Here is a 22,187-nt window from a genome sequence, read left to right as displayed (position 1 = left end):
TCTACTATCAGTTATTAATCCTCTCCCCTCACTTAGACACATCTTAGACACACTAACTAATTTCTCCAAAGTTTCGCTTTACAAAGTGAATGAGTCCAAATCTTCCTTACTGGGCAAAAACTTGCCAAAGAAATTAAAAGGAATAATCTCCCAGAACTTCCCCTTCCCCTGGGCACACAACAGTGTCTCCTACCTAGGTGTTCAAATCCCAGCCTCCTCGAAGGATATCTATAAGTTGAATTACCCACAGCTATTAAAAGAAGTAGCAAATGACTTGAGCCGCATAGCCCCTTTTGAGTTTTCCATCTCCGGTAAAATCGCAGCATATAAAATGGCAATATTTCCAAAGATTCTGTACTACTTCAGAACCTTACCCATAGCTCTCCCCACATCCTTCTTCAAAGAGCTTAACAAATTAGTCTCCCAATATCTCTGGGGGAAAAAAAAACATAGGCTTTCACACCAGATCCTAACAACAAGCACGTCAAAAGGAGGGTTCGGACTTCCGAACCCCCTACAGTATTACCACGCAGCAGTCATCGACATGTCACAATTTTGGGGGAGCGTAGCCCAGGAAAAATATTGGGTTAATTTAGAAAAAGTCCACACCAAAGGAAATCCACTAGAATTAATCTATTTGGCATGGGCGGGACTACCTCTTCATATAGACTACCACCCCTCAATTACTCAGACAATAGCGTCATGGCAAGCGGTAAAGTCAACCTACCCTCAACATGCTCACAAAGTCCCAATAAAATTATCCCTCACGGCCCTAAAATGGGTAATCCCTAACCTCAAAGTAAACAACTGGACAAAACGGGGTATCTCTTACCTAGAAGATATTATGATAGATGGTAATCTACAACCCTTTGATTTTCCAAAGTGGAAATTTAAACTAACAAACAACGACCTTTTCCCTTATCTCCAAATTAAACACTTACTCTCTTCTCATCCTACATCCACATGGGTCATACCTAAACTAGCGCAGGACTTTCTAGTACTCCCTAAGAAAGTTCATAAAGGAGGAATATCCCTATGGTACAACCAACTCAACAACGCGCTCCCTACCCCAGTGATCAAATATATCGATTCCTGGGCACAGGACCTCCAACTACCATTATCCTCAACAGATATAGAAAAAGCACTGTTAAACACAAAAAGATACTCTAAATGTGCCTCCCATGTCGAAACGACCAAAAAAATATTATTTAAATGGTATCTAACCCCCCACATTCTAGCCAAAATGGCGATCCAACATTCGTCAAATTGCTGGAGAAGTTGCCTAAATACAGGCACACTGAAACACATCCTATGGGAATGCCCAAAAATCAAAACCTTCTGGACCCAGGTATTCAAATTAATAGCCACAATAACAAAAAAACGAATTTCCCCTTCACCTTTAACAGCACTCTTTTTAACTGACCTGGACAATTACCCACAACAATTTAGGTTAGCAATAACTCATCTCCTATGCGTTGCTAGACAACTACTCCTCTCAAATTGGAACTCACCCGAGATCCCTTCCATTTCACAACTAACTCGACTAGTAGATTACAATCTTAAAATGGAATACTTGATCAGGTCAAGGAATAACCAAAACAGCTGGCAAGACCAAAGGTCATACGATTGGGACACACTTATAACAGGAAGACAGATAGACTAAAGATAGACTACCTTCAGAAGACCAGAGCCATACACCCCCCCCCCCCTAATGGAACTTGATCCAAAGAGCCCAATCCCAAACCTTAACCATAAATTATGGTTTAAATAAAATAAAACATAACAGAACCCAACCGGACCCACAGAGTAAGAGCGGTAGAAACCCCCCCCACCCCCTTAAAACCACAACCCCCCCCCCCCAGTTCGCACTTCCCCACTTTCAGCAGAACTACTCTTACTAGCACATCCAAGTCTACTTGATAACTTTCAAGGTTGAGACTTGGTTTCCCTGCTAAAACAGCTTAATTATCCAACCATGATAAGGAAGAGCTAATACAGGATGTCAGACTCCAGGAACATTCCTACAAGTAGAAAGTTCCTGTTTGTCCTACGGGACATACGTTGATCCCAAAACAAGGAATGTCCCAGTTCTTTACATGTTCTAACCCAATGTGTTCTTAATGTTCAACATTTATATACCAATATACCAACATTCTCGTTGTAACCTATCCCATATTATTTGTGTTATATTTGTCAGTATGTCTGCACAGTATGAATATCTGTATATCAGTCTGTAACCTATGGAAACACTATAAGATTGTTATACTCACTCTTGTTACTGTATAAACTCCAATAAAAATTTAATTACGAAAAAAAAAAAAGAGCTAACTTTCACTGTAGCGGTGCTGCTGATATCTCTTTTTTTTCAGAAGATATGTATGTACACAAAATTGTCATGCTCTTGATTATATGTTGAACTTACCTGACCATGTATATATATGTGGTTGTTGCACATCTACCAATAAAATTATAATTGTTTGAAAAAAAGAATTATGTTTCTCTAGAATAAATCTTAAGGGTGAACTCTGAATACAGTTTTCTGAGGGATTTACATGACAAGAACCCCACAGACTCTTACAATCCCCCCTGAGAAGACATATGTAGAATTCTTACCAATGTTTGTATCTATATTTAACCTTCAAGCTCTACCTTTGGTTAGACAGTCCATATGAGTGTGTTTTCCTTGTTATGTGTCACCTTTCCATGCTCACACACTCTCCCCTAATTAGGTGTTTGTGCACCGGGGAGAGAGAGAGAGAGCAAGACCTCTCGGCCTCCGTTATCCTGGCTTTCTGTGATGCCCTAACTTCTAGGCTGATGTCACACATCTGCTCAGCAGCATCCGTGTCACATGCGTGTCACTTGCACACAATGAATAAAATGTATAATACATCCCAAGACATAAAAGGGTGAGAGAGCCGTGCCCTTGCTTATAGCCAATAAAGTCACCAAGAATAAATGCAGATCACCTCTCTTGGATGTTAGGATCACTGTGGAAGGTGGTCAGTCTCTCAGCTAAATGATAATAATAAGCTAGCCTGCTAGGCCTTTCATAATAAATAGTTCAAAAATGGTGGCTTTTTAGGGGATTTTTGGTGATGCGTGACAATTATTAGTTAAAGGACAAGTGTAATGAGAAGAATATGGAAGCTCCCATATTTATTTCCTTTTAAACAATACCCATTGCCTGGCAGCCTTGCCGATCTATTTGGCTGCAGTAGTGTCTGAATCACACCAGAAACAAGCATGCAGCTAATCCTGTCAGATGTGACAATAATGTCAGAAACACCTGATCTGCTGCATGCTTGTTCAGGGTCTATGGCTGAAAGTATTAGAGGCAGAGGATGAGCAGAATAGCCAGGCAACTGGTATTGCTTAACAGGAAATAAATATGGCAGCCTCCATATCGCCCTTGTTACAGTTGGCCTTTAATTTTACTTTATGCATTCTCCAAATTGTGACATTATAAATGATCAGATTATTAGGGGTAATTGCTGCAGATGCGCACACAGCACAGTCCCCAGTTTCCAGCACCAGCGGGGATCACCTGAAGTGGGATACATGTGCTTGCCCGTTGCTCGAGAAACTGGCCTAAAAAGCACAACCTCCTCCCCAAATATTCCCCGAGCCTCCAGCTATGTCTTGCAGCCTTCCTCTTGCTCCTAGCGGGCTCCTAGTGGCTTTCCAGCTTCCCCTGTGCATGGAAGCCAGCGTGTCACCTGACCTGCATCGGGTCACGTGACATGCAGACTTGTGTGCACGGACGCTGGAAGCAGCTAGGAGCAGGAGGAAGACTGCTAGACATCGCTGGAGGCTCAGTAAGTATTTAAGAGGCTGCAAACACCATGAAAATAAAGTCCCCATTATCCCTCAGGCATGCCGGTTAGTTGAGACTTCCAGTTGCCTCAACTAACGGTAGCAAAGAAAAAGTGCTACTGACAATCTACGGAGGATGCGCAACTGACAAGCTACATAGAATGTGCAACTGACAAGCTAAAGAGGATACACAACTGAAAAGCTATGGAAGGTGAACAACTGCCAAGCTACGGATGAAGCGCAACTGACAAGCTACGGAGGATGCACAACTGAAAAGCTACAGAGAGTGCGCAACTGACAAGCTATAGAGGATGCGCAACTGACAAGCTAAGGACGAATACTCATGTTTAGCAAAAGAAGCACACAGCGCTCTGCTTATGCCTGGGACACTCGGGGGCGGCACAATCATGTCAGTATCTGGTACAGCACATTATGCACGGGGGAGGGGGACACACAGAGGTCTGCCATTGCCATCAATATATGTCATGGCTAACAACACAAGATGGGCCAACATCACTCCGCACATGGGGGGTACACAGAGGTCTGCCATGCATACTGCTCCGCTCTGGATGGGGAGGGGGGATCTTTCCTCGCAGAGCCACAACATTCATTTCTGTGCATTGTCTGCTGAGCTGAAGCAAGTGAGTGTGCAGAATGTGGCACACATACCATTACATGTATAGATCTGCTTACAGTATACAGTCAGGCTCTGATCACAGTGTGTCTTTGTAGCATAACAGCCGAGGTTTGCCACACTGCAATGCACCACCTATGTGATGTCACAATGCAGCAGGTGCGTTGCAGTGTAATGGTGTCCACATAGATGCCCCTGAATTTTATAGTCTCTGCTACCACTGAGGTGTAAAGCAGAAGAGACCCGAGGCTCAATGTACTGCAGTGACACCCAGATGCCCTGTGGCCAGTGCAATAGTCCACTCCTGGGCTGACAATGCTTTAGCTGTAACTGGCAAAGCACAACAGTGCCTCTACTTTATGAGAAAGCTAAGGAGCGCTAACCTTCCACAGAAGCTGCTGGTTAATTACTACAGATGCCCTATAGAAAGCGGTCTGACCAACTGCATGCCGGCCTGGTACACCAGCTGCACCAAGGCTGCCAGAGAAGCCCTGCAGCCAGCTGTAAAAACAGCAGAAGTCATTATCGGCACTGAACTACCATCACTGGAACTCTTGTGCAGTAAAACCCCCATTATCCGGCACTGACGGGGATTGGCAAATGCCGGATAAGTGTAGTTTCTGGTTGCTTGAGAGTCAATGTCAAAAATAGGCCTAGCTAAAAAAAAAAAAACAGTACTATACCCCACACTATATGCCAAACTCTGTACTAATGTTGAAATACAGTAATTTAAAACAAATTAAGACAAAAGACAGACTTACCTTAATGTAACAGAGGATTATTACTGCATAAAGAACTGTAAAACAAGATTTATGCATCCTGCAAGGTCAGAATTTTTCCTTCTGGTTGCTGAGACTTCTGGATAACTGTATAAGACTCGCTGTATGAGAAGGGCCAAAATCATTATCAAGGACAACGATCCCCCGGAAACGCCTTGTATGAGCTCCTTCCATCAGGTAGACGTTTGCATCAATCTGCATACACACAAACAGACGGAAAACCAGCTTTTTCCCATCTGCCATAAACTTGTTAAACTCTGAATCCTACCTACAATAATTAACACTGTGAACAAATTGTTTAAATATTTGAAATATCTGGCATACTTGTATTATTCGTCCATTTCCACCTTTGTTACTATCACTATGCAGTTTGTTCTTTAAGCTTAATCTTAGTGGTGCTACTGTCCTGACTGGACGATGATTCAATGTCCGCGCTAATGAACCATCCCAACGCGATCGTGCGCACTGGAGAGGGGAGATTAAGCTGTCATATGACAGCTGGCATCTCCCCTCAGTGATCAGCAGCCATCGCGTAAGGCTGATAATCACTACGATCGCTGTTGGACCGTAGTGATCAATTTGATGGTAGGGGGGAAAGAAGAGGATCCACTCACCTCCCTGCCGTTCCCTTCGGTGCTCTCAACCGCTCTTGCCGACATGTTTGCTCCTTCAGACACCAGCACTGAGTCCCAGCTTGATGACGTCATCAAGCCGCGACCCGGAACTAAGCGGCAGAGATGCTGGCCAGAGCAGAGGGGTCCAGTGCGGCTCTTTGCTGGAGCCTGGAAGGTGAGTGATGGCTGCTGGCTAAAAGGGGGACACCGGGTCACAAAGGGGGGAGACAGCCCAGAGAGACCCTACAGGGATCCGGCTGCCTGAACCCCCAAAAGCGCCCCCCCTTCTGCAAAAATGCCTGGTCCTGAAGGGGGGTTAGGCAGCCGGTCGCGAAAGGCTTAAGCATGCTCCATTAACTTAATGGGCGCTTCTGTTTATTTGGCCCAATAGGCTTCCTGTCACGTGACAAATAGCCTATTGGGCCAATCAAAGTGCTGGGATCTCATCCTGTGCAGCCAGGGGCTCAGGGCGGGTTCAGTGGCACGTCTGTTAAGCTAATGGAGCACGAGTAAGTTAGCAATACCGCAGCATAGAGTGCGCTGGAGATTTTTGGCATACTTGTATTTGTTACTATCACTATGCGGTTTGTTCTTTAAGCTTAAATTTTCAGGGACCGACGTACGTTGAATCTATGTCCAGCAGGTGGTGCTACTGTCATGACTGGACAATGATTCAACGTCCGCGCTAACGAACCATCCTGACGCAGTCGTGCGCACTGGAGAGGGGAGATTAAGCTGTCATATGACAGCTGGCATCTCCCCTCAGTGATCAGCAGCCATCGCGTAAGGCTGATAATCACTACAATCGCTCCCGGATCATAGTGATCAATTTGACGGTAGGGGGGGGGGGGGGGGGGGGAAGAAGAGGATCCACTCACCTCCCTGCCGTTCCCTTCGGTGCTCTCCACCGCTCTTGCCGACATGTCTGCTCTTTCAGACACCAGCACCAAGTCCCAGCTTGATGACATCATCAAGCTGCGACCCGGAACTGAGCGTCAGTAGGAGCAGAGATGCCGGCCGGAGCAGAGGGGTCCGCTGCGGCTCATCGCTGGAGCCTGGAAAGTGGGTGAAGGCTGCTGCACACAGGGGAGACAGCCCAGAGAGACCCTGCAGGGATCCGGCTGCCTCACCCCCCAAAAGCACCCCCCCTTCTGCAAAAATGCCTGGTTCTGAAGGGGGGTTAGGCAGCCGGTCCCGAAAGGCTTAAGCACGCTCCAATAACTTAATGGGCGCTTCTGTTTATTTGGCCCAATAGGCTTCCTGTCACGTGACAAATAGCCTATTGGGCTAATCAAAGTGTTGGGATCTCATCCTGTGAAGCCAGGGGCTCAGGGCGGGTTCAGTGGCACGTCTGTTAAGCTAATGGAGCACGAGTAAGTTAGCAATACCGCAGCATAGAGTGCGCCAGGGCTGTGGAGTCGGAGTCGTGGAGTCGGAGTCGTGGAGTCGGGCAATTTTGGGTGCCTGGAGTCGGAGTCGGGAAAAAATGCACCGACTCCGACTCCTAATGAATTTGTAACTGTAATTAAAATAGAAAATATGATAAAATGTTCTATTTCTCAGATAATAGTCATTAAAAATAATGTATATATACAGTATATATACAGTAATAGCTGTGCTTAGTATACAAAAATGAAATAAACCAATCAAAATTAGTTACTTGTGCTGCTTCAATAAAGCAGTCCACGTATTTTTAAGGTCAGATATACATATCTGATTGTGACTGTATATATGATGTGTACACAGGAATCTCTTATATATACTAAATAACATCTATGCTGTAAGAATAAAGCCTGATGTGTAGCTATGTCACTAATAGAGATGGTCAACAAGATGGAAATAATTCTGCATTGATGCTGATTTATGCAAATGTATGCACTCCCTTTGCTGATGAAATAAAATAATTTGATATGTTATTAAAATTTGGTTTGGTGACTACAAATTAAAGGGTAACTGAGACGGATGAAAAGTAAAGTTTTATACATACCTGGGGCTTCCTCCAGCCCCCTTCAGGCTAATCAGTCCCTCACTGTCCTCCACCACCCGGATCTTCTGCTATGAGTCCCGGTAATTCAGTCAGTCAGCGCTGTCCGGCCGCATGCCGCTCCCACAGCCAGGAACATTCTGCACCTGCGCAATAGTGCTGCACAGGTGTAGTATGCTCCTGGCGGCGGAGTGTGTGCATGCGCACTACGCCTGACTGGCTCAAGTACCTGGACTCATAGCAGAAGATCCAGGTGGTGGAGGAGGACAACGAGGGACTGATTAGCCTGAAGGGGGCTGGAGGTTACCCCAGGTATGTATAAAATTTTAATTTCATCTGTCTCAGGTTTACTTTGTTACACAGTAGTACTATACTCTACATATGCACTCCCCACAGAGCTGCAGGGAATCCACTGAAAATGCTGTGCACATTGAACACAGAGGTGTTGTCTGTTTACAATCTCCTCATTCCCCTGCAGAGTACCTGCACATCATTCTTACATGTACCCACACTTACATTGCCTAGGGCCTGATAGATGTTCTTTGTTCCGGTTTGTACCTTTTACAAGTACTCTTACCAAGGACTAGTTTTAGTCTAAAGGGAATAAATATAGTAGTCTACATATCCTTCTCACTTCAGTTGTCTTGTAAAATTCCTAAGCGTTGGCAGTTATGAGACGAATTTCATGTTACATACTTTTAATCAACAAAATTGTAATATGCAAATTAGAGGAGTCGGAGTCGGTGGAATCCTAAACTGAGGAGTCGGAGTCGGTGGATTTTTGGACCGACTCCACAGCCCTGGAGTGTGCTGGAGATTTTTACCTCGCACTCCTGTGATTAAGCTGCGCTGCTTTAGCATTGGCAACAGATAAACAGACATTGGCAGACTAAACCAAGAACAATAGTCAAGTAGTGTAGGTGGAAAACATTTACAGCATGAGGGTAATAATACACCTGGGCAGGTGATATTGCACTAGAGTTGCTAGGAGGGTGTTGCACCCCTGCAGTGTTTGGAGGACTGGAGCGGGCGCAGGGGAGTCTCTGCTGTCTGAGGGGGTAGGATTACCGCAGGAGGGCGGGCTCAGCAGGGGAGGTATAGAGTTCAGCAGGAGGGTGGGTTTAGCAGGGGAGGGATAGAGTTCAGCAGGAGGGCGGGCTCAGCAGGGGAGGGATAGAGTTCAGCAGGAGGGCGGGCTCAGCAGGGGAGGGATAGAGTTCAGCAGGAGGGCGGGCTCAGCAGGGGAGGGATAGCGTTCAGCAAGAGGGCGGGCTCAGCAGGGAAGGGATAGAGTTCAGCAGGAGGGATAGAGTTCAGCAGGAGGACAACCTGAAGGTGCTGCTAAGCATGTTTGTTCTAGAGGAAATGGTCCTATAACGGCGGCCCAATGGGAGGAGCTCAAAGAAGCGGTTGCCTGGGTGGGAGGGGGTCACGCTAGATCTTGGTAGCACTAGATCTCATTCTCGCCATGTGGAGATTGAGAGGTGTCAGGGATGATAACAACAACAAATAACATTTGTAGAGCGCTTTTCTCCTATGGGACTCAAAGCGCATAAGCATGGATCAGACCATCGTGGTACAAAGTAAGAATTTTATAAGTCTGGAAATGCCCGGCTAAACAGGTGGCTTTTCAGTCTGGATTTAAATAGCTCCAGGGATGGTGCTGTCTTTACTGGGTGTGGCAGGGAGTTCTAAAGAGTAGGGGCAGCATGACAGAAGGATCTATCTCCAGATTTTTTGAGGTGCACTCTGGGAGTGACCAAGTTTATAGAACTGGCTGATCTGAGGTTATGGGAGGTATGGTGCAGCTTCAGCAGTTCCTTCATGTATCCAGGGCCCAGATTGTGCAGGGATTTGAATGTAAGCAGTCCAATCTTGAAGAGTATCTGTCTTGAAGAGAGCTGTCAAACCACCGTGCATGGTGAAGTGGTGTAGACCGTTTAATGCGAACTAGAGCAAGGGCGTCATAGGCAGATGACACTGCATGGTTGTATATCAGGACCATGGAGTCTGGGTCTGCGCAATGATTGGTTAATGCGTTGAAGTTGAGGGTGTTCTGAACAGGCTAGGGTGAGACATCTTTCAAAGAACGGTATTTTATGAGTTCTTTCCCTCTGTGTTTTATCGCTGGTGCTGTCAGAGAGAAGTGGATAGTGTGGTGGTCTGACCATACCACTGGGTTTATTTCCGTGTGATATTAAAAGTCCGGAATGAAATATAAGATCCAGGGTGTGCCCTTTCTTGTGGGTGGGGAGGTTGATAGTTCACTCATTATGATACAATGATCTTTTCCACAGCGCTAATCACACTTTGTAGTTTGTACCTGTCGCTGGTAGAGATGAGCAAAACAGACAAATGATAAGCGCTCAAGGATGCACCTGAATTGTAAGCCATCAGCGGCAATGCAGAGCCCCCTAGGGCTGAATACATGCCTCTAATGCAAAACAGATGCAAAATTATGTGCTAACTCTAATCTAAAAATTTGAGAGTGAATTTAAAACAGTGAAGGCAGCTAGCCACTAGTATACTTACATTTAGGTTTGCACAGTGGGAGACATGGCAGCGCTTTCAAACAACCTCATACCTGAATGATTTAACTGCAATGGTGAGCAGAGCTCCAGAAACTGGACTAAATTACACACCCAGCATACACTGCAGGCAAAGAGAGGGAGGGGGAATTAGTGATTAAGCTGCATCAGTGGGCAGAGCTCCAGAAACTGGACTATATTACACACCCTGCATCACTATAGACCAAGGGGGGGTGTTAGCTTCAGTGATAATTAGTGCACAAATTATGACCTAATAGACTTCCCCACGGCGGTGACGTACCCCCTTGGGGAAGACCTACCTCTAACCTAGCAATAAAAACATAATTCCTCGTGCTGCTATTCATAAATGGTATACACATTTCATAAGACAAGCAAAACAGACAAATGATAAGCGCTCAAGGATGCACCTGAATTGTAAGCCATCAGCGGCAATGCAGAGCCCCCTAGGGCTGAATACATGCCTCTAATGCAAAACAGATGCAAAATTATGTGCTAACTCTAATCTAAAAATTTGAGAGTGAATTTAAAACAGTGAAGGCAGCTAGCCACTAGTATACTTACATTTAAGTTTGCACAGTGGGAGACATGGCAGCGCTTTCAAACAACCTCATACCTGAATGATTTAACTGCAATGGTGAGCAGAGCTCCAGAAACTGGACTAAATTACACACCCAGCATACACTGCAGGCAAAGAGAGGGAGGGGGAATTAGTGATTAAGCTGCATCAGTGGGCAGAGCTCCAGAAACTGGACTATATTACACACCCTGCATCACTATAGACCAAGGGGGGGGTGTTAGCTTCAGTGATAATTAGTGCACAAATTATGACCTAATAGACTTCCCCACGGCGGTGACGTACCCCCTTGGGGAAGACCTACCTCTAACCTAGCAATAAAAACATAATTCCTCGTGCTGCTATTCATAAATGGTATACACATTTCATAAGACAAGCAAAACAGACAAATGATAAGCGCTCAAGGATGCACCTGAATTGTAAGCCATCAGCGGCAATGCAGAGCCCCCTAGGGCTGAATACATGCCTCTAATGCAAAACAGATGCAAAATTATGTGCTAACTCTAATCTAAAAATTTGAGAGTGAATTTAAAACAGTGAAGGCAGCTAGCCACTAGTATACTTACATTTAAGTTTGCACAGTGGGAGACATGGCAGCGCTTTCAAACAACCTCATACCTGAATGATTTAACTGCAATGGTGAGCAGAGCTCCAGAAACTGGACTAAATTACACACCCAGCATACACTGCAGGCAAAGAGAGGGAGGGGGAATTAGTGATTAAGCTGCATCAGTGGGCAGAGCTCCAGAAACTGGACTATATTACACACCCTGCATCACTATAGACCAAGGGGGGGTGTTAGCTTCAGTGATAATTAGTGCACAAATTATGACCTAATAGACTTCCCCACGGCGGTGACGTACCCCCTTGGGGAAGACCTACCTCTAACCTAGCAATAAAAACATAATTCCTCGTGCTGCTATTCATAAATGGTATACACATTTCATAAGACAAGCAAAACAGACAAATTATAAGCGCTCAAGGCTGGTAGAGATGGCCCAAACTGTTCGCCGGCGGAGAGTTCCTGGTGAACTTGGGCTGTTGACAGTAAAACAGAGACACAGAGAGGGGGAAATCTCCTGTCCTCAGTTCAGTCTGGATGAATGGGAGCTTCTAATATCCCTACATCTGCAGCTCACAGCAGGTAAATAACAATGTTTTATAGAACTTTCCTGGAGTCTCACATTCTTATTTTCACTTTAAGGAGGTGTTATCCTGACTCTGAATTATGCACAGCAGCAAAATCAGTGTGAGTTAAAATCTGGTTTATTCAGCTCCCAGCAAAAACAAATAATGATCATTTCAGCACTCTTGTGTTATCAGGAGTATTTGTTCAGCCAGATAAAAGTGTTTTGGCTTTTATTTACTTTTCAGGAGAGCCATGGCTGCATATGACTACAGATTCTGCCTCATTTGTATAGATAAAGCACCTGGTTCATAAGCCTTACATTAGAAAATAAAAAAGTGAACACAAAGCAAGTGTTAACCAGGCACAGTACTATATGTACCCATATTTATCTCATCATGTCACTTCAGTTCAGGGACTTTTAACACTTTATAAACCAACGCACTGAGGAGCATGAAAAAAATCCTCACCATTCGGTGTATATGTTACGGCCAGAACCCGAAGTTTGGCCACTTCTAGTTCTGGCCGGCCAATTTGCGAAGTGGCCGCTGCGCTGCGGCCAATGTTAGAAATGGATTGTTTACTCTGATATTAATGTATCTTCTGGCCGCAGCGCAGCGGCCAAACGTATAACCACTTAGTTAATTAGTTGCAATTAAGCCGGCGGCAATGTAACAATTCAAGCCGCCGGCTTTTTATCTGCCTCTCTCTCTCTCCTCTTATGGCCAGCCGGCGGGGGACACGCGAGTCCCCCAGAGTCGTTCGTCGCAGCAGGGGCAGCAGAGCGGGGAGGCTGCAGACATTGCTTCTTCCAGCACCCGCTCTGCAAGAACGGCAGGCTTCCCTGCCGCGACGAACGACTCCGGGGGGACACTCGTGTCCCCGCCGGCTGCCCATAGGAGAGCGAGAGAGGCGGGGGGAGGAGAGAGAGGCGGGGGGAGAAGGAGAGAGAGGCAGATGAAAAGCCGGCGACTTGAATTGTTACATTGCCGCCGGCTTAATTGCAACAAATTAATACGTTTGCCCGCTGCGCTGCGGCCAGAAGATACATTAATATCAGAGTAAACAATCCATTTCTAACATTGGCCGCAGCGCAGCGGCCACTTCGCAAATTGGTCGGCCAGAACCCGAAGTGGCCGGCCAGAACTAGAAGTGGCCAAACTTCGGGTTCTGGCCGTAACATATATATGGTAAAAACAGAAAAAAAAACAACAACGTGCATCAGAACATTTGTGGCCAATACATCTTCCACACTAAAGTGTCTGATAAGCTGTTACTTATGCCAAAAACATTTCCCACACTCAGCACATGAATAGGACTTTTCACCGATGTGAGATCTATTATGTTGAACAAGGATTGATTTCCATGCAAAACATTTCCCACACTCAGCACATCAATAGGGTTTCTCACCAGAGTGAGATCTCTCATGTTTGACAAGAGTTGATTTACTCACAAAACATTTCTGACACTTAGCACATGAATAGGGCGTCTCACCAGTGTGAGATCTCTCATGTCGAACAAAGTCTGATTTCCGTGCAAAACATTTCCCACACTCAGTACATGAATAGGGCTTCTCCCCAGTGTGACATCTCTCATGTCGAACAAAGTCTGATTTCCGTGCAAAACATTTCCCACACTCAGTACATGAATAGGGCTTCTCCCCAGTGTGACATCTCTCATGTTGAACAAGGTCTGATTTCCGTGCAAAACATTTCCCACACTCAGTACATGAATAGGGCTTCTCCCCAGTGTGACATCTCTCATGTTGAACAAGGTCTGATTTCCGTGCAAAACATTTCCCACACTCAGCACATGAATAGGGCTTCTCACCAGTGTGACATCTCTCATGCCTGACAAGAATTGATTTCCTCACAAAACATTTCCCACACTCTGCACATGAATAGGGCTTCTCACCAGTGTGAGATCTCTCATGTTGGACAAAGTCTGATTTCCATGCAAAACATTTCCCACACTCAGTACATGAATAGGGCTTCTCACCACTATGAAATCTCTCATGCGTGACAAGATATGATTTATGAGCGAAACATTTCCCACACTCTGCACATGAATAAGGCTTCTCACCAGTGTGAGATCTCTCATGTGCGACAAGATTTGATATACGCCCAAAGCATTTCCCACACTCAGCACATGAATAGGGCTTCTCACTATTGTGCAGTCTCTCATGCCTGACAAGTTGTGATTTACTCCCAAAACGTTTCCCACACTCAGCACATGAAAAAGGCTTCTGACCAGTGTGAGAACTCTCATGACTGTTAAGACTTACTTTATGCCCAAAACATTTCCCACATTCAGAACATGAATAGGGCTTCTCACCAGTGTGAGATCTCTCATGTGTGAAAAGATTTGATTTCTGAGTAAAACATTTCCCACACTCAGCACATGAATAGGGCTTCTCACCAGTGTGAGATCTCTCATGTCTGACAAGATTTGATTTCCACTTATAACATTTCCCACACGTGGAACAGGAATAAGACCCTCCAGCAGGGGGAGAGCTGTGCTGGGTATCAGGCCCCTCAGGGTTAGACAGGTGAGGGGAGTCTGGGGGAATATTTGGGGTAACCAGGATATCTGTAGGAGACTCTTGTCCAGTGACATCATCATCTGTTGTACAGTCTGTGGATACAGAGAGACGAGTCTCTGAGAGGTTCCTGATGCCGGGACTCCGCCCTGCAAATAGAGAAACATCGTCACTTCCTGTTAGAGAATTCTGAGGGGAGGAACAATTATCATTAGGGATGAAAGGAAAGAGGATGGTCGGCACTGCTGTACAACTTCCTTTATTTGGCAATGTGCAGACAAGTAGGCTGTGTGTTACATCATCACCTCACAGTCCATAAGAAGAGACTAAACACGTACCGGTGCGGGGGTGGATAATGGTGGGTGCTGGTTGCTGGGAGCCTGACGGCAGTTTCACACACAAGTGCTTCTTCAGAGGCTATGACAAGGGGGCGGGGCTATATCTGCTCTAGTTGGAGAAAGTGCTTTACTGTAATAGTAACCTGCAATCCAAGATTACAGTGTGGGGAGGTCAGGGAGAGCGAGGCCAAACAACACGGCCGCTATTCCTAATGGAATTACAAGTCCTGCTGCAGCAGCTAATTATACAAGCCACTAACATAATATCCCATGATGAATATAGGTCAGGCCATGCAGAGCAGAGAATCTGGCTGACCTCGTCCTCATATACAACAAGGACTGCCTGATTAGGGGAAGCTGGGGTTAGGAAGGTTTAACAGTTATTTAAAAAGAAGCAGGGAGATTGGCCATTAGAGGATTGGCAACAGCGACATTCAGGGAGAACTGGGGAGGAGATTGTGTCTCAGGAGTTCAGCAGAATAGGTGCTGTATCTATTCCTGACTCTCTCCTCTCTCACTTCAATTCAACACTTACTATTTACATGCTTTAAAACACAATGGGGTTGATTCACTAACTATAGCGCTGCCAAACAGACCAAATAAACTACTGTTATGAGCACATTTACTATTTCCTCTGTGCACACTACACGCGCTAGTGGCAGCATAGTGTGTGTTACTTGGCAATGGGCGCTGCCTTGACTTGCTGCGCGGTAGTGATGTATTGCTCCCGCGATCCTTCACTAAAGCAGTCCCTACGTAGCATGTACAGAGGAAATAAGTTGCGCTGCTCTATTAGCGCTCGTAACAGTAGTTTAGTTGCTCAGTTTGGCAGCACTATAGTTAGTGAAGTTTGTGTTTTATAGCATGTAATTAGTAACTGTAGAATTGAAGTGAGAGAGGAGAGAGTCAGGAATAGATACGGCACCTATTCTGCTGAACTTCTGAGACACAATCTCCTGCGCTGCACACTGACTGCTTTACATTGTATCAAGGAGGTAGATTCATGTAATTGTGGTAATATTACCGCACATACTGAGAGGAAGATGATCTATACTGTGCCCAGCAGGGACATATCTGTTAGTCAGTTTAAAAAGGTTTTTGAATATCTAATGTTTATCACTCACCAATTCTCATCTCTGCAATAATGTCTTCTTTCTTAGATGTCCTCATCACGTCCCCCTCCTCCATAGACTGCTGATCACTCCTCACATACGTCTCTTCTTCCTCTTTACTTGTCCTCATCATGTCCCCCTCCTCCATAGACTGCTGATCACTCCTCACATGCATCTCTTCTTCTTCATCCTCTTTACTTGTCCTCATCATGTCACCCTCCTCCATAGATTGCTGATCACTCCTCACATACACCTCTTCTTCTACCTCTTTTCTTGTCCCCATCATGTCACCCTCCTCCATAGACTGCTGATCACTCCTCACATACGTCTCCTCTTCTTCCTCTTTTCTTGTCCCCATCATGTCACCCTCCTCCATAGACTGCTGATCACTCCTCACATACGTCTCCTCTTCTTCCTCTTTTCTTGTCCCCATCATGTCACCCTCCTCCATAGACTGCTGATCACTCCTCACATATGTCTCTTCTTCTTCCTCTTTTCTTGTCCCCATCATATCACCCTCCTCCATAGACTGCTGATCAGTCCTCACATACGTCTCCTCTTCTTCCTCTTTACTTGTCCTCATGTCACCCTCCTCCATAGACTGCTGATCACTCCTCACATACGTCTCTTCTTCTTCCTCTTTACTTGTCCTCATCATGTTACCCTCCTCCATAGACTGCTGATCACTCCTCACATACGTCTCATATTCTTCCTCTTTAACCACAGCACTTACATGTATCAGTTCTCCGCTCTAATCACACAAAATAAGAAGCACTTTATAATGTGAGCACAGATAACAGCAGAGACAACAGGGAACAATGTCACATAGTTTGGGGTCTCTAATGACACTCAGTTCCACCTATCTGATAATGGTGGGGGGTGGTGGGAACTTCCTGTAGACAATCCCGGGAATAAAGAGGACCTGTACACCTCTCTGGTGGGTTTCCATTACTGGATTTATCTGTAGGAAACACACACACTGACTGAATACTATGGGCTCAATTAACTAAGTGTTATCACATTGAAAAGTAAATATTACAGACTAGTGAGGTAAATTACCGGCTTGTGCGGTGAATACCTCAAAAAATGTCAATTCACTTAGATAGATCATTCGGTAAAACAAAAGAAATGTTGGGTATTTTTAAGATCTGGCTGGATTTGTCAATAACTAGAAATCAGCATGTGGTAAAACTGACAGACTAGGGAGAAAGCCAATAGGAAGAGCCACCTGGCCTGCTACTTACCTCATTTGATCAGAAGCACTTCCGGGTGGGTTATCAAAAAGATAAACAAGATAAAACAGCAGGAGACATTTACAGAGGCTTCCCTGTATCCCTTTAGCCATGCAGATCTATATACTGGTACACAGAAGAGGCCCTTTAGTGGCATGTATACACATCTAAAGGGATGCAGGAAGCCCTTTACTCTCTAGTAAGCTGTCACACAGGAATGGGTTATGCAGACACTTGTAGGCGAGAACCTCAGCTTGCTGCAGAGACCTCCTCCACAGCTGTGAGACTTCTGCATCACCGAGCAGGTCTTACTGAACCGAAGCAACATTTCTCAGTAAATTACCTATTACCGCATGTGTGACAATCTTACTGCACTTGGGAAACAAAGTCTACAATACAGAATGCAGTATTTCCCCAACCTCTATATTTTCCTAAACAGCCCTTACTGAATTGTCTGTTTGTGTTTATCTGATGAGGGGGATCTAGGAGGACCCCAAGAACTGCTTTCTCCATTACAAAAAATTAAGAATCTCCTCTTACCTGGTGATGTGAGGGGCGGCTGATTCTCCATCATGGCGTCCTTGTAGAGGTCCTGGTGTCCTTCTATATACTTCCCCTCCACCATGGAGAAACAGACGGTGACATCCTGACATCTCATAGGAACCTGACACATAGAATAAAACGGTCACCATCCAGACACACCCCTTGCTGTTACTGGATAATGTCCCATAATTCCCAGCACCGCTCACCTCTCCTGTCAGCAGCTCCATCAGCTTCCTGCTGATTTCCAGTATCTTCTGTTTGTTGTGTCCCTCAGATATCAGGGAGTGAGGTGGGGGCACTGTGATGGTCACATGATCACCAGACTTCACTGGAGGAAAACTCTGTATGGAAAGACCAACATTAATGTCACATAATCTCTCAGAACCCTTTCTCACCTCTCCAGTTAGCTGTGTGTTTTATTAATAGAGATAAGAGTGATGTCATGTGACCTCCCAGAATTCTCACCTCTCCAGTCAGCAGATAGATGATCTCCAGTGTGAGGTTGAATATCCTCTCGGCCATGTGACTCTGGTCCTCGTCCATCCTCAGTGATGTGGTCATGTGATCTGTACAGGATGCTGCTGCCTTTGGATAGATAATAAGGGGAGGATAATCTAGGTTATACGGATGTCAGTGGTGAAACTACCAATACAGGACCCCCCAGCACTCCCCATTGTTGTCACTTGTGGGTGGTGGGGCCATGCAGAGTATTGCAGGAAAGCATAATAAGCTGGTTTATAGCTATCTGTGCACTATACTCACAGCGTGCTGCAGTCCTGTCCTCCATCTGCCTCCTCTCCAGCTGGCCTTCTCTCCTCACATCCACCTCCCACTGTTACCATTCCTGTGATGTTAAAGCAGTGCTGGTAGTGGTAGATGGATGAGGATATGAGGAGAGGCAGAGACTGAGGCTAATGAGAGCAGAGGACTGGAGCACACTGTGACCGCTAGCTATAAACCAATGTAATCCTTCCTGTTACTGCTCTGCATGGAGGTGGGGAAGAGAGCAATACTGGAGTGTGGGCATGGCTGTACTGGGAAAGAAATGGTATAACTGGCGTGGGGGGCATTATATACTGAAGGATAATGGCAATGCTGGGGGACACAGGGGGACATGGCTATACTGGGGGAGAAATGGCATTACTGGGGTGGGGGACATTACATACTGGAGGATAATGGTAATGTTCGAGAACACAGGGGGGACATGGCTATACTGGGAAAGAAATGGCATTACTGGGGTGGGGGACATTACATACTGGAGGATAATGGCAATGCTGGGGGACACAGGGGGGACATGGCTATACCGGGGGAGAAATGGCATTACTGGGGTGGGGGACATTACATACTGGAGGATAATGGCAATGCTGGGGGACACAGGGGGAGGGGCATGGCTATACTGGGAAAGAAATGGCATTACTGGGGTGGGGGACATTACATACTGGAGGATAATGGCAATGCTGGGGGACACAGGGGGAGGGGCATGGCTATACTGGGAAAGAAATGGCATTACTGGGTTGGGGGACATTATATACTGGAGGATAATGGCAATGTTGGGGACACAGGGGGGAGGGACATGACTATACTGGGGGAGAAATGGCATTATTGGGGTGAGGAAATGATAAATTTGTCTAATTGCTCAACCGCAGCATAAATTGAAAACACTAGTGAGTTGCCAGTCAGCACCCGGGCCCTGAAAAGGTGCAGGAAACACACATAAAATCAAGAACAACCGAGTCTAGACCTGGATGTAAAGGCTATAAAAGCGCACATTATTATTGTATCACAGTATAAAAGCAGAATGTTTCGGCACACAGGCCTTTGTGAAGTGCATGAAGGAACTGAAGCGAGAGGGATATGGAGGCTGCCATATTTATTTCCTGTTACACAATACCAGTTGCCTGGCATCCTGCTGATCCTCTGCCTCTAATACTTTTAGCCCCAGACACTGAACAAGCATGCAACAGATCATAGTGTAGTGGGGGTGTCTCAGCACCTTGCAGGGAAAAAAATATAGGAGACAAATACGGGAGCCCAATAGTGTAGTATATTAGTATGCAATTGAAAAAAGAAATTTCAATAAATTACTACTCACAAAAGGAGGTTGCAAGGGCAACCAACCGTAGGAAGCAGGTGGAGACCATAAACCCGACTCCACTCGGGGTAGTCCCAGCCGGGACCTGGATGTGGTCGCTCTCCTTGAAAAAGTAGGGACAGGTGTCCACTGTGGGGCACCCACAGGTGGTCTGTCACCACCCCTCAAACACAGATTGTTTGGGGGTATAGCTATGCACAATTGAAGGTAAAGAGGCGCCCTGGTTGAAATAAAAGCATCTAAAAACAGCTTAAAATCGATGAAATAATATGAGGTGGCTTACCTCAATAACGAAATCCTTGTATATGGCAAAAGATTTTTATTTAGCACAGGCAACGCGTTTCGCGGGTCCAAGCCCGCTTCATCAGGCCAATAAAAGTGCCTACAATAGTGAAAGAGCTCCTCAGTATAACTATATCGACCGCGTTATAGGTTAATACAATGAATACTTATGCATTATACATTTATATCCCAATAGTATACATACCACTGGGTTAAATGAAAACGATCGAATGATTCGATAGATCCATCAATCAGAAAAACGATTTTTCAAAAAATTAAATTTAACCTAATTTAAGGATCTAGACTGCCGATCTAAAATGGGAGATGGTAAATATGCAAATGCAGTGTTCAGCTGCATTTGAAGGTATTTATATAATGTTCAAAAATCAACAGTCCATGGGCCTGATTCACAAAGCCGCGCAAACCGTCCAGCACGGGTGCGCCAAACAGCCAGCACGCGAAGCGCCGCCCGCGGCCTCCCGCGCGCGCAAAACGCCGCGACCCACGCGACCGCGGCAAAACGCGTTTGCAATAGTCCGCAAACGCGCGAATCGCGGCACCCCACGCGCGCAAAAGCCCGCGAACGGCACCCCACGCGTCAACCACCCAGCACACCCGCGCCAAACAGCCCGCACGCCCCCGCGAACCAATCCCACATGCCCAAAATTTCCATATGCTGGAGGAGGTTTTTATAACAAAAATTAATTAAAAACTAAAGTTATAAAATATATATATATACAGATATACATACACATACATACATATATATATATATACACACATATACATATACATGCAGCCACAAATTAAATTAATAATAAAATAATAATAATAGTACTAATAATGCACAAATTACATATGCAAGAATCCAGCATTCATAGTACAGTATAGGAGATATTTATCTTGCCCGTGAATATATAGCTTATAAGATAGACTAAAGTGCATATATCAATCTAAAAAAGGGGGAACAATTATCACAAGACTTGGCCAGGTATAAATAGACATGTGTCTGACACTAACTGACACTTTAAGAATACCTGGTCATTGATATCATAAAAACAGCAAAAAACTGTGCATAGTTTAAACAGCAGGGGGAGCGCTTCATATAACTGTAATAATGGGAGTAAGCTTGACTTACCAAATGAACAAGTCGATATGGCAAAGGGAGCCTCTAATGGAGACTCTGAAGAGCTGCAATATATATTAGCTTTGCTAATCTCTGCAGCTGCAGTAATGAGAGCTCAACGAGGGGTGGATCAGATGTTCAGAGGGTGGGATGACATCACATAAGATGATGACTTCCGCAGGAAGTTGTGGCGCCGCCATCTTGGTTTAGGGCATTGATATATATATTGTGGGAAACTCGCCAGTGCTCATGTATGTTAGACATAACAGCAGCTGAAAGAACCCTGTTGCTGTTCTGTCACTAGATGGCAGCAAAGTGCACAATGTTTCTATTAGTAGGGTAATACAGCGTTTTCTTAGATTAGGCAAATAGAAATAAATACATTTTCTCATGACTTAATTTTGTGCTAATGTGCATATAGATATTCAGTGTGTGATCCTGCTTAACCCTTTGGGGATCTATTTTTCAGAGATAAAGAAATAAAAGGTTTTACATATAGCCTGATTTTTTTTTTTTTTTGGGGGGGGGGGGGAGAAATGAGGGGGGGGGGGGTCTGGGTAACAGGGCAGAAAATAGAGAGGAGGAAGGGAAAAAAGATAAAGTGAAGAAAATTGTATGTGAAGGGAAGACAGTGGAATTATGGGGGTAAGTGATAAAACTCTGTGGGCTGTGAAGGTAATATGGTTATTAGTAATTATGCTCCAGACACTCGTTTAGGCCCTCTGGTTTGAGTGTTCTGAGTTTAAAAATCCAGAACATCTCCCTTGCCCGTAAACGGGACATACGATCTGTTTGGGAAGAGATGTCTGTGATATGCTCAATTGGTGTAAAAGCAAACAGTTTGGGG

The 22,187-nt window shown here is 45.2% G+C and overlaps 1 protein-coding gene across 1 annotated transcript in view; it reads right to left on the bottom strand.

Annotated features, from left to right (window-relative positions):
• Positions 1–22,187, bottom strand: part of LOC137535444 (zinc finger protein 208-like) — a 195,524-nt gene that overhangs the window by 80,401 nt on the left and 92,936 nt on the right. Inside the window, exon 12 of the mRNA XM_068257272.1 lies at positions 13,524–14,447. Coding sequence (XP_068113373.1) covers positions 13,524–14,447 — 924 coding nt within the window. The remainder of the gene's footprint in view (positions 1–13,523; positions 14,448–22,187) is intronic.

This window comes from Hyperolius riggenbachi, chromosome 10, assembly GCF_040937935.1.
Source record: "Hyperolius riggenbachi isolate aHypRig1 chromosome 10, aHypRig1.pri, whole genome shotgun sequence".
NCBI lineage: Eukaryota > Metazoa > Chordata > Amphibia > Anura > Hyperoliidae > Hyperolius > Hyperolius riggenbachi.
Note: the sequence above shows the minus strand (reverse complement) of the source record. Positions and strands in the feature narration are given on the sequence as shown.